Source organism: Panthera tigris, chromosome D1 (genome assembly GCF_018350195.1).
Source record: "Panthera tigris isolate Pti1 chromosome D1, P.tigris_Pti1_mat1.1, whole genome shotgun sequence".
NCBI classification, from domain to species: domain Eukaryota; kingdom Metazoa; phylum Chordata; class Mammalia; order Carnivora; family Felidae; genus Panthera; species Panthera tigris.
This window is the reverse complement of record NC_056669.1, coordinates 23,222,088-23,234,385: the sequence shown is the minus strand read 5'-3', so window position 1 is coordinate 23,234,385 and position 12,298 is coordinate 23,222,088. Positions and strand designations below refer to the sequence as shown.

The 12,298-nt window shown below is 55.1% G+C and overlaps 1 protein-coding gene across 6 annotated transcripts in view; it reads right to left on the bottom strand.

The window, feature by feature from the left end:
* Positions 1–1,664: 1,664 nt before the first annotated feature.
* Positions 1,665–12,298, bottom strand: part of ST3GAL4 (ST3 beta-galactoside alpha-2,3-sialyltransferase 4) — a 32,514-nt gene continuing 21,880 nt past the window's right edge. For 4 of the 6 annotated variants that reach the window (XM_042959488.1, XM_007082700.3, XM_015537724.2 and 1 more), the window contains 10 exons: positions 9,490–9,565; positions 9,101–9,185; positions 8,613–8,693; positions 8,207–8,304; positions 7,923–7,983; positions 7,276–7,371; positions 6,990–7,179; positions 6,121–6,264; positions 2,656–2,799; positions 1,665–2,350 (listed from right to left, as the gene is read on the bottom strand). In XM_042959488.1, coding sequence (XP_042815422.1) covers positions 2,264–2,350; positions 2,656–2,799; positions 6,121–6,264; positions 6,990–7,179; positions 7,276–7,371; positions 7,923–7,983; positions 8,207–8,304; positions 8,613–8,693; positions 9,101–9,185; positions 9,490–9,505 — 1,002 coding nt within the window. In that variant the 5' untranslated portion in view covers positions 9,506–9,565 and the 3' untranslated portion in view covers positions 1,665–2,263. Of the gene's footprint in view, positions 2,351–2,655; positions 2,800–6,120; positions 6,265–6,989; positions 7,180–7,275; positions 7,372–7,922; positions 7,984–8,206; positions 8,305–8,612; positions 8,694–9,100; positions 9,186–9,489; positions 9,566–10,529; positions 10,636–12,298 lie in introns of all 6 variants that reach the window. The other 2 variants (XM_042959486.1, XM_042959487.1) reach the window with 2 other exon arrangements.

The window sequence follows — 12,298 nt, the reverse complement described above, 5'->3', positions numbered from 1 at the left end:
TCCACATCAAAGCTCCACTCCTGACTCTGACCTTGGGCCAGTACTGACTCACTCTGCGTTGGGGTCGGGGCATCCTGGAGAGAGCTAAGCCCACCAGAGGGAACGGTGACCAATTTGGGTGTATACGCTCCCTCCCCGTACACACCCCTTGTCAGTATGTCAGTGTGAAAGACTCTGCATATGGCATTAGAGGCATAACCCAACAAGAATGTAAAATGCTCCCGTGTCTTTATGCATGTGTGTGGAGTTGCGGGGGAGGCGGGGGCAGGGTCTGACCCATCCAAGTGTGCTGGATTCTGGCTCAAGTTTAGGCGTGTTCAGTAACAGGCAGTGGCCCCAGTCCAGGACAGCTGGATCATATGTGCTGACAGCCACTTTCAATGGCCCTGGATGGGGAAATGGACACTCCCTTGCACACCCTCACGAGAAGCCGCTGGGGAAGCATCAGGGATAAGCAGAGATAAGATCCCTGCACAGGTTTGCACCCCTGCTGGTCAGCCGGTTGTCCCCCCCCCCCCCCATCTCCTGCCAGGTCAAAGCCTGGGAGACAGACAAAACCTGCCCCTGTAGAGAGGGGAGGGGGCTTGCGGCTGCAGATGCTGGGACCTATTTGCTTTCAGAATTCCCCTCTCCCCTGGAGGGAGAGCAGCTAGCCAAGCAATTACACCAGGCGATTCCATTGCCAGTGACGGTCCTCAGGACCGTTCCATGGCACGAGGTTGAGTGTTTTCAAGGCTACTCCGACACTCGGTCCAGAAGTATGTCATCTGCCTCTGCTTCTCCCAAATCTCTGCCCCTCTTTATCTGTCCTGACCCAGCCTCGCTGTCTCAAAACCTCAAAGCTGCAACTCTTTCCGAGAAAGCCAGGAACACAGCTGTGAGTCCCATTCCCTGTGGGGGAGTTCCAGCTCTCCCTCCTGGCTCCAGATGTAAAGGAACAGCTGTGGGGGTGGCAAGATGCCTAGCTGGCAGCTAAGTGGGGCCTGGGAAGATGGAGAACAAAGCAGGGAGATACAGGCAAATGGCAGGGCTCTCGTAATTCTAGAGACTCGGGGAAAACAGCATTTTGTCCCCTGGCCCGGCAACTGGCTAGATGGGCCTTGCCAAATCCCTCAGACGTTGCCTGAGTCCTGCCCATCCCCATCCTGGCAGCCTGGGCCACTGGCAAGACCTTCTCTAAACTCCATTTTATGATTCCCACTTAATCTGAGAAAGGAAACTTGGCTTCCTTTGTCTGGCTCCACCCCTGCCCTCAGACGCACACCTCCCAGCATGAGGTTCTAGAAGCTTAAGGCTGGAGAGGGAAAGACAGGGAGTGGGGGGAGGGTTCTGCCACTCCCATCTGGCATCCTCCCACCCCCTCCTACCTCTGGAACGTTAAACCAGGATGCAAGATGCCAGGTTGGCTGTCCAGAGATGGGCTGCTCTGGGCCCCACCTGCTCGCCTGGCTGCACCAGGATGACAACGTATGACTTGGCACCGAGCGCCAAACCCAGTAACCATTTCCGGAAGGACCGTGGCCTACGCTGGGTCCCACGGGGTCCCAGAGACACTGCCGGTCTTTAGCAACCCTGTCTACTGCTGGGACAGGGGGCCCCCTGCCGTGATCCACTGCCCCGTCCATGCTCTCACCAACTTGAAGGACACAGGGTATCACAACTCCTTCCGTTTTAGGAAAAATAGTTTAATGATAGGTTTCAAACCTCTTTTCTAGATGAGGTCCCATTCTCCGTGGAACCCCCATACCAGTGCTCTTCCCATGCCTGCTGGGAGGTAGCAGCCCCTCTCTGGAGGGCACCCACCCACTCCGGACATCCCTGCCCTCCTGGGAGGCCTGCTCTGGGTCTAGGCTTTGGTGGGCCCAGCACTTTTGTGTTTTTTATAAAAAGCGGGCAGAACACTGTACTATGCCCTCTCTTCCAGATACCATGGGACCAGCCCATGGCACATTCCTACCTTTTAATTAAATAGCCCATTAAATAACCTCCCAGTGGTGGTGGTGAAGGGATGCCACAGCCAACAGACCCCATGCCTCGAACGGCCTCCCACCACCCTAGGGCCTCCACCCTGACGGGATTGGGCCTCCACAAGAGCAGCCCGGGGCACGGCCTCATCTCAGACCTGGCCAGTACCAGGACCCCTCTCCACACAGGGGACGGTGAGTCCAGGCAGGTCCTGCTGGTGCCAGGCACCCCCACAGCCAGGGACGGGGCCGCTCAGGTGGCAGAGCGGGCAGACTGTTGGGTATAACTCCTGCCCAAGTCAGAAGAAGGTGAGGTTCTTGACTGCTCCAATCTCCAGCATCCGCTTGATGGCCAGGGCCTCTTGGGAGACGTTGTGGCCTGACCCCTGTGGAGACAGCCAAGGAAGCAAACTGAAGGACTCCCAGGGACCTCCCTGGCCCAAGAAGGTGCCTCTGGTGCTCCCCACGGCCCTGCACTTCCGGGACCTCCCTTCCCCGTGCTGGCTCCCACAAGGAAGACAGGACCCATGTGGCCAGACACAGAGGACTCCGGCTGGGAGTCCAGGGGTCTCGGTTCCAGTTCTGACCCTCTGAGTTCCTCACCACGAGCCACCTCTGGGCCCCTGGCACCACTCTCACTCACCCAGTGTCCCCAGCCCCGCCCCACAGCTCGGAAGCAGGGGCCGCTTACCGCCATGGATTTGAGCGTGATCTGTTCGTAGTAGTGAATGGTCTGCTTCCTGTTGTGGGCATCTGGGTAGCCAAAGCCAGCGATGTGCACCAGGTCGCAGAGGTGGAGTGCCAGGGTGATGGCCAGCAGGCCTGTGGTGGGCTTCTGAGGGACAAGGGGGTGGGGAAATATTAGAGGGAGCCCTTCTCCCTTCCCCGCCTTCTAGGCCAGCGCTCTGCAACAGACTCTGTCATCCCTGCGGTGTTCTTCATGTCCCGTCTATACAGCAGTCACCAGCCTCGTGCGGCTACTGGGCATGGGGCGGGGCTTGTGCAGCGGCAGTAGAGCTGGATCTCTTCCTTTATTTAATTTTACACTTAATTAATTTAACTTTTTAAATTTAAATAGCCACAAGTGGCTCATGGCTACCAGACTGGACAGTATAACCCAATGCGTCGCAGGGAGGTTTGGGCCTTTCAGGCATGATGATGGCACTCAGGATGACAATGATGATGACAATAATAATAATAATAATAATAATAACATCTATTACCTTTTGAGCACTTACTGTGTGCCAGACACTATGTTAAGTATTTTACCCAGTATAATATATCATTGCCTCCAATCCTCACAAAAACACTTTGAGGTAGACCTTATGATGGGCCCCGTTTTACCGATGGGGAAACTGAGGCTTACAACTGTTAAAAAAAACTTGCTCAAGGAGTGGAAAGGCTCTGCTCTCTGCCTCGGAAAACCTCATCTCTTTCAGAAAACCCGGGCTCTCTCACTCATGGGCCGTGGGCCTCGTGATGAGGGTGGGGTGGGCTCTCCCCTTCCGTGAAGTGGGGACAGCACCCTCTGGGCTGCTATGGGGACCTACCTTCTCCATCCCTAATTCATCCATGGGGAGGGGCAACCTGATACCCTAGGCTCGCAAATCCTGCCTTCCTCAGCTCCAGCAACCTGCCTTGCTGACCACTTGAGCTGCCCGCTCCCATTTAGGAACCGCTCCCTAGACCTTGTCAGGCCTCCCACTGCCAGGTTTTTCCTGGTGTCCCTGCCGAGCTCTCCTGTTGATTCAGCTGTCCCTTCCTGCCTGGGCCTTCTGTTTCACCCCTGCTGCTTCAACCACCACTGCGTTATCTTATCCAGTTCGCACCTTTGCCGAACCACATCTCCATGGCCTTCGAGCCAGCTCTGCCTAGACACGGGCTCCTGAAACTTGCCAGACTCTCCCCTCCCCGCCGAACCCCCTCTATTGGTTAAGCACGTTGCCGTCCAGCCAGCTGTCTAAGCCGGAAACCTAGAATTGTTATAAATCTCTCAACTTCACTGAGAAATAAATGGTGTCGCAGGAGATCCCTAAGATAACCCCCAATGACCCCTGAGTGCCTACAAATCTGAGATATATTACATTATACTGCTCCAGAGGTGCCATCGGTCGTAAGATAGAGAGATAATCCTGGTGGGTTTGACCTAATCACCTGAGCTTTTTGCCTCTGGGTCTAGAGGGGGGCCATGGAGGAAGTCAGGGGTGTGAAGCACAAGAAGGATTTATCATGTCATTGCTGGCTGGAAGGCGGACGGGGGCTGTATCGTAAGAAACACGCACAATCTCTAAGACCCGAGGGTGTCAAGGCTGAGAACTGGCAAAGGAAACGAGACCTCAGTCCTGAAACCACAAGGAACTGAATTCCTCTGACAAGAAGAGGCTCGTCGGTTGGCTCAGTCGGTTAAGCCTCCAACTCTTGATTCCAGCTCAGGTCATGATCCCACGGTTCCCGAGTTCGAGCCCCGCATCTGCTCTGCGCTGACAGCTCGGAGCCCGCTTGGAATTCTGTCTCCCTCTCTCCCTGCCCCTCCTCCACTCGCTCTCTCTCACTTTCAAAATGAAGAAGTAAACATTAAAAAATATTTCTAAACAAAAAGGATCTTGGAAGCGCATTCTCCCCCCTCAGCCTCCAGGTAAGAACTCAGTCCAGCTGCCAAGTGGATTTCAGCCTTGGACACCCTGCGCAGAGAAGCCAGCCGTCGTGCTGAACTTCTGGCCTCCAGAACTGTGAGGCCATCAACAGGTATTGCTTTAGGCCACTCAACTGTGGTGATTTGTGAGGTGGGCAGCAATGGGAAATGACTACATCAGGGACATCTCTTCCCATTCCCTTCCCATGCCCAGCTCCGGCCTTCCCTTTCTGTCCCACACGCCATCAGGGCCCTAAAATGTCACCTTGCTGCTCCCCTCCAACCTCACTTGCACTAGAACACAATGCTGGAGAAGCTGGCTGGTCTTGCCAAAAGAAATACCTTCCTTTTCCCCAAGTCTCTGCCCTATGGGCCCCATGACCCCTCAAGGCCCAACTCCAACCTCCTCTGGGTGAGGCCGGGGCGGGGGTGGGTGGGGCGCTCCCAGGCAGCCCCAGGCAGAGGTCTGCCCCTCCCCCCAGATCCTACAACATTTGAAACGACTCTCTATTAGCGCATTCTGCCACTCCATGTTGCAACCCGTGTGTTTATTCTGCTGGACTGAGTGTCCTTAGGGCAAGGTACAGGTCTTACCCCCCCCAAGCATGCAAATTTGGGGCTGGGACTGACCGGCTACAAAAGGAGGCATTCAACATATGGAGCTAAATCATAGTAGATGTTCAGTGAAGAATAAAATTATCTATTCAAAATTTGGCACATAGAGTGAGCACCCACTGTGTACCAACCTCCATAACAGGCATGTTACAGAATCATGTTTTTTAATTCCACAAGGGCCTTAAGAAGTCAGTCCTAATACTGTCCCCACCACACAGATAAGGGAGAGCGAGGCTCAAAGTGGCTGATCTGCCCAAGGCCATAGAGTAAGCAGGGCAGCCGAGTCCCATCTGTGTTTGCTGGTTGCCTCTGAAACTATCCCACACAGCCTCTCTGCGGGCTCAAAGGACATGTGCGGAAGTCCTTGGGAAGGTACGAGCTGGTGGCTAAACTGTAACTTGCAAAACTATACCATGACTCCCAAAATTGACACGTCGCACCAAGCCAAGACAAACTGAAGCTCCTTTAATTCATTCTGACTAATATGTTCCAATGTAAGATCGCAGATAAAGTGACCTAACAGCAACTGCACAGATTCAGGTTGCTCCAAAGTCAAGGCCATGGACGGTCCCAGCAACTCCCTAGTTTATAAGTTCTGACCAGTGCCTACCAAAACCTCGAACTCCGGCCCCACGCCGTATACAGACCCTTCCCTCACTCCCCGCTCTGCAGATGCCCCATGGTTCTAAAAAGAGCTCACTCACCCTTCCTGCAGACTTCGAACAAACCAGACTGAATACAGGGGTGTGCCTGGAGGCATGGTCCAGAGGCCGTCACAGGTGCTGCTCAAATGCCAACTGTCGTCTCTATTGTTACTTTCCCCTCTCACGGGTCCTCCGAGGCTTCCCAGGCCTCTAGAAATGTCCCAGCCCGAAGCTCTGGCTTCCCTGCCCACAGCCCCACCATCACCTGCTTAATCTTGCGAGGCTGCTGCATGGGCAGGTTCAGCAGTTTGTCAGCTGCGATCTCCATGAAGAAGGGGTTGAGAATCCGCACCTGTCTGGGGTTGACGTCCCAGATGAGGGGAGGCTGCTTCCAGAAGCCCTTTCGCACCTAGAGGGCACAGGGTTGGAAGGGAGATATGAGGATGTGAGGACCTTTATCAAGTCCAGCCCAGTGGTCATCAGAGGTGGGGTCCATGTGGTGGCATAGGCCCTCGGGAATGAGGGGTGAGAAGGGGAGGGAGGTGGAGGCCAGCGCCGGAGAGGGGAAGGGAGACCGGAGGAGAGAATCAGGGGGAGAGAGAAGGGAGGGCACTCCCCAGGGGAGGCCAGGTGACACAGTGTTTAGAATATGGGGTCCAACCACTGCCCACTTCCAAGGATATCCAAACAGGTGGAAGGGGCTTGAGTTTGAGGTTGTCGAAACATCTGGCAAAAATGCGAGATGAGACCATTCAGCATTTGACTGGATGGAAAAAAGACACAGTGGACCCAACCCGGAAGGGCAGATGTCCTGTTCTAACCTACATCCTGCCTGGAGGTCACTACCGACCAGTTCCTCTGCTCCCAGATTTCTCACACATATTTTGGCAGCTTCCGTGTCCCAGGCAGCCTCAAGCCTGGGGTGCCCCTGGCTACCGCCACCTGGCTCCTGCAGTCCGTCAGGCCCCGGCTGCTGGGGTGGCTTCTCAGAAGCCCCCCAGAACATGGGGTTCACGCCTTCCCCTCCTGGCCTCTTCAGGACCACAGGGCAGACACGGTGGAGCATGACATCCTGAGACAGGCAGTGTCCCATCCCTGGGCCTCGACCCCTCCCCTCCCAGTCTCCCCACTCACCCTCTTCTTATCACTCAGGATGGTCTCAATCCAGTGGAAGTCCATTGCCTTGAAAGCTACCAGGACGAGGAGCGTGTCTGGATTGTTCTCCACTTTGGGGTTGAAGTGGGCAGACTCAGGGTAGAAGAGACGCATGGTGGTCTTGGAGCCCACGTCGCCCTCATAGCCAGCCACTGGGGCGTTGTTCAATCTGGGAGGCGGGGTGGAGGGTGCCCGTCACCCAGAGCCCCGCTGGCCCATCTACAGTCACTCCCAAGCAGAAGGGGCGAGGGCCAGTCCCACAGACCTGATGACCACGTCGTACTTGTTGATGGCGTCTCCCAGCGAGCTATTGCGAAGCCGGTGCCCATTCCCCACCACCACGCAGCGGCGACATTTGAGACTGCCAACGGGAGAGGGTGATCAGCCGCAGGAGTGACCCCTGCTCCTGCTCCACTCAACCCCTGCCCTGGGTCTGCCTGGGGCCTGGCTTAGGGTTCCTTTTCAGGCCACCTCGGCCCTTGATCCCCACGGACCAGGCATCTCCCGGGAGTCCTGCTTTCACGCTCCTGCTGACTCCACAGCCCTGGGCTTTGACAGGAGAGGAGACTGAGCAGAGCACAGAAGACACAGGAGGAACGGAGGGAAACCCCTGGCCGGGGGGACTAATAAGCAGCCCCATTTCAAAGCCCCCTCGCCTGCTGCCCAGGCCTGCCCATTGCCACGGTGACAGCCTGCCCGCTACAGCCTCCCGGATGCCCGGGCTCAGTTGCCGTGGACACTGGCGTCCCTGCCTCCTCTGGAGACGGGCAGGCTAGGAAGAAGGGTCAAATTGGCCACAGGGGACCAGAGACAGGAAGGCTCACTGGGAGAAGCTGGCCCACGACTGGCACCTGGGACCTGGGGGCAGGAAGGGGAAGGCGTTCAGACCCAGTGCAAGGAGCGGCTCCTTACCTCTGGATGCTCTCTGGAATGGAGTAGCTGGTGATAGCTAGAACCCGGAGAAGCAGGTCCTCTACAAAAAGATGAGGATTGGGACGGGTGATGACAACAGTAGCTTTGCAAAGGCTAAAGACTGTCCCTCCACCGCTCCCCAGAGGCTTGGCTGCCTCTTCCTCCCCTGACCTCAGCATCAGAGCCTGGCTCACAATGTGGGTGCTGGGACCATGGGCAGCGAAGAACAAGAAGCCGTGTGGCCAAGGTGAGCCCACCATTCCCATCAACCCCGCACGTCTTACCGCTCCCCTTGGTCCCATAGGGCAGCTCATAGGCAGACGGCGTCTTGACCCAGAAATAATCCTTCAGCTGCAGGAAGATGGGCTGATCTCGGGAGTAGCTGCACGGAGGTGAAAGCAGGGTGGGGATGAGAAAGGGATTAATCTTGAAGCCAGAATCAGGGTCAGGTCAGGCCCCGGACTGATATGAGGGATCAGGAGGATGTCCGCTCTCTGGACGGCCTCCCTGGAAACAGCTCTGTGCTGACATGTTCAAGGGCCTCTCCTCCCCTCACGGGTTAACCCCGTGACCTAACCCATGTCTGCTAACGCGGTCCCCTCCACCTCACTGGCCCTGAGGCCCCCACCCTGTGCAACCCTCAATCCACCTCACCCCATGCCCTGTCCCGCCTCAGCCTCAAGTACTTACTTGCCAAAGAGCTTAGAGGCCTTCCTCTCTGCCTCACCCTGGAAGCACGGCTCCTTCTTCTCTGGGCTGGGAAAATAAAAACTGGAGACAGAAAAGGAGAGGAGGCGGGAGCTCCGGTCACACCTCATGGACCCAGGGGCCAGCGTCCCAGGCAGCCCCAACCTTCTCCCACAGTGCGGGCAGTGTGATGTGATAGCAGCATACAATCCTCTCAACCCAAGTTCGCCCTGAAACCAGCTCGTTCTGGATCCAGCTCTTCCTTTCTCCTGAACTCCCCAGGTGGGGGCCCTGGGGAGCCATCCCAGACCCTACCCGCCAAACCCACCACCTGCCCTCCTGGAGGCATTTCGTGCCAGTAGCTCAAGAGAGGGGTCACGCCCCGGCCCTCAACACCCTCCTGGCCCCACTACGTCTGCCGCCTCATGACGCCCCATCCCTGAGCCCACGCCTGAGTAGAACCAATGGAAGGACATGGAAACTGGACTCACAGCTCAATGTACCTGTCTTCTCGGGAGATGGAATACCACACCATGACGATCAGGACCAGCGTCAACATGGCCAGGAGCTTCAAGCCTGCAGGGCACATGCACAGAGGAGCTAGAGGCTGAGACAGGCGGGTAGAGCGCCAGTCCACCTGCCCTGTTTTGGGCCCTTACAACCTCCAGCTCAAGCAGACCCAGTGGTTGGCCCTCGCCTGGCCCTAGTTTTCCAGCAGAGGGCTTGACCTGAGTGTTTCCACGGTCTTTGAAGATGAAGAGAGGGCCCCCTGGCTCCCTGCCTGTCCCTCCACAACCCCCAGGGGGACCCAGGATGATGCTGAAGACAGCTTCTGGGGGGCCCATCCTTCAGGGCGGGGGAGCCCTGGGACAACACTCACGGGATTTGCTGATCATGTTTCTCAGCGGGTAGCAGGGTTCCTGGGGAGAGCTGTCATCCCGGCTGCCTCGGGCCACCTAGGAGGTAGGAGTCATGTGTGGTCAGCTCCGCAAACTTCCTGCCTAGACACTAGAGTAGGACACACGCGCCTGCCTTCCCTTCTCCAGAAAGCACAGAGCTGCTTCCGGGGAGGCCATCCAGAGAGCGGACATCCTCCTAATCCCTCAAGGGCGGCATCAGGGGTCCAGGTGGGGCATATGCCACAGAAAGGGAAACCAAGCCCCACACCTCGAAGATTAGGTCTCAAGCCAGACTGGCCTCTTCCAGCTTCCCTGGCGTGGTTTCTCGGGGCTCCTTGTCCTCTTCCTCACTTGGATCTGGGAAGGGCCAGCTCCAGGAGACAGACGGACACTTCGACCCACTTTGCTGAGCTTTACCTATCCTCCGCCATCCAAAGCATTCCCTCAGTTCTGGCGGCCGCCCACCTCTCCATCCTCAGTCTCCCACTACTAAGCCAAACAGGTCCTCTCAGGCCAGACACTGGGGCGACAATGCACCATGGGACGGTGCGTACAGCCTCCTCCAGATCTTCTGGACTCTGACTAAAACGCAGTGCCCAAACCCTTAGTATCCCAGTGCTAGAGGGGGAGGAGGAGGGCGGGGAGTCCAGGAAGGCAAGTGTTTGAAGGGGAGTGCAGGGAGGGAGGAGGGTCTGGTTGGTAGAGGAAGAGACAGGAGACCCCTCTGGGTAAGGGCAAAGGACAAAGGGCGTGGCAAGGACAGGGCTCTGGAAAGGGGCCAGCTGCTATATGCACATAAGCAGAGAGGTCCCGACACACAGACTCAGCCAGGGCTATGCTGCAGAGTCACTGGGGAAGAAATTTTGGCATCTTGCCCAGCCACACAAAGGGGAGCAGGACACCAAGCATTTTTTTTTTTTTTTTTTTTTTTTTTTTTTTTTTTTTTTTTTTTTTTTTTTTTTGTCGTCCACACGGTGTTCCTCAGTGCCCTGGATCAGAAGAATTGCCCTGGGCCACTTACTGAAAACATAGATTCCAGGGCCCCTCCCGGGGATTGCTGAGTCAGCCAGAGTGGGACCCGGGGACAGGCATTTTCACAAGCAGCCCAGGTGATTCTTGTGATCCACCTGGAAAGGGAGGGAATCTCTAGTGTTTGCGCTCTCTCACAGAGACCTGGAAAACCTCAAATTATGTCTTCAGGACCAGAGCTGGGTTTTGTTACAAATCATAAATCAATTATCCCAAACACTGTCCTATTATGAAGTTGATGTTTTGCCCCCAGGCTCCACTCTGAGTCCACAAACACCAAGGAAGAATTTTAGTCTTGGAGGGGGGAGGAGAGAGCAGGGTAGGGGCGGGTGAGGGATGGGGACCAGAGACAGACATCCTCCATAGAGTCATGAGCACCCATCCCCAAACCCCAGATGGAAGATGACCCTGCCCAGTAAGGAAAAGTTCTGGGGCACCTTGGTGGCTCAGTCGGTTAAGCACCTGACTTCAGCTCAGGTCATGATTTAACAGCTCATGAGTTCGAGCCCCATGCTGGGGTCTGTGCTGACAGCTCAGAGCCTGAAGCCTGCTTCCAATTCTGTGTCTCCGTCTCTCTCTGCCCCTCTCTTGCTTGCGCTCTGTCTCTGTCTCTCAAAAATAAATACACATTAAAAAATTAAAATAAAAAAAAAAAGAAAAGTTCTGGATTTGTAGTTAGAAGACCCAGTAAGGGGACTCCTGGGTAGCTCAGTTGGCTAAGCACCTGACTCTTGGTTTTGGCTCAGGTCATGATCTCACAGTTCATGAGATTGAGTCCCGTGTAGGGGTCTGCACTGACAGTGTGGAGCCTGCTTGGGATTCTCTCCTCCCTCTCTCTCTGCCCCTCCCCTGCTCATGCACTTGTGCACTTGCTCTCTCTCTCTCTCTCTCAAAATAAATAAATAAACTTAAAAAAAAAAAAAAAAGACACCAGTGAAAGCCATGGTTCTAGTAACTTCCCTGACCACTATCCCGAAAGTGACATGCCTTCTTCCATACCTACCTACAGCCACAGCCAAGTCATACCTTCCCTAGCACCTTCCAGAGCACTTCTCCTGATCTGTAATGAGCTTAGATACTTACTTTCTGTCTGTCTCCCGCACTGGAATATGAGCTCTGTGAGGGTAGCAATGAGGTCAGTCTTATTCCCAACATCCAGCACACTGCCTGGCACAGAACCAGTGCTCAGGAAGTACTGAATGAATAAGTAACACCTTGGGTTACCTTGGGGGAGTCACATCTCCCTCTCTGACCCTCGGTTTCTTTGGTTATAAAACTGGGAAGTTAGCTTAGTAGATGCTTGCAGCTCAAAATATACTTATCAGGTCAGCAGCATGGGCATCGCTAGGGACCATATCAGAAATATATTAATCTCGGGGCACCTGGGTGGCTGGGTCGGTTGAGCATCCAACTTCGGCTCAGGCCATGATCTCACAGTTAGTGGGTTCAAGCCCCGTGTCGGGCTCTGTGCTAACAGCTCAGAGCCTGGAGCCTGCTTCAGATTCTGTGTCTCCCTCTCTCTCTCTGCCCCTCACCTGCTGACGTTCTCTCTCTCAAAAGTAAACAAACATTTAAAAAGTATAAAATAAATAAACATCAAAAAAAATTTTTAATGCATAATCTCAGGCCCCTCCACACCTACAAAATCTGCATTTGAATAAGATCTCCTGATCAATGAGAGGTACATTCAAGTTTAAGAAACACTAGTTAAACTGGGTGTTTTTGATCTTGGCTGAACAGGAAAATCACCTGGGGTGCTAA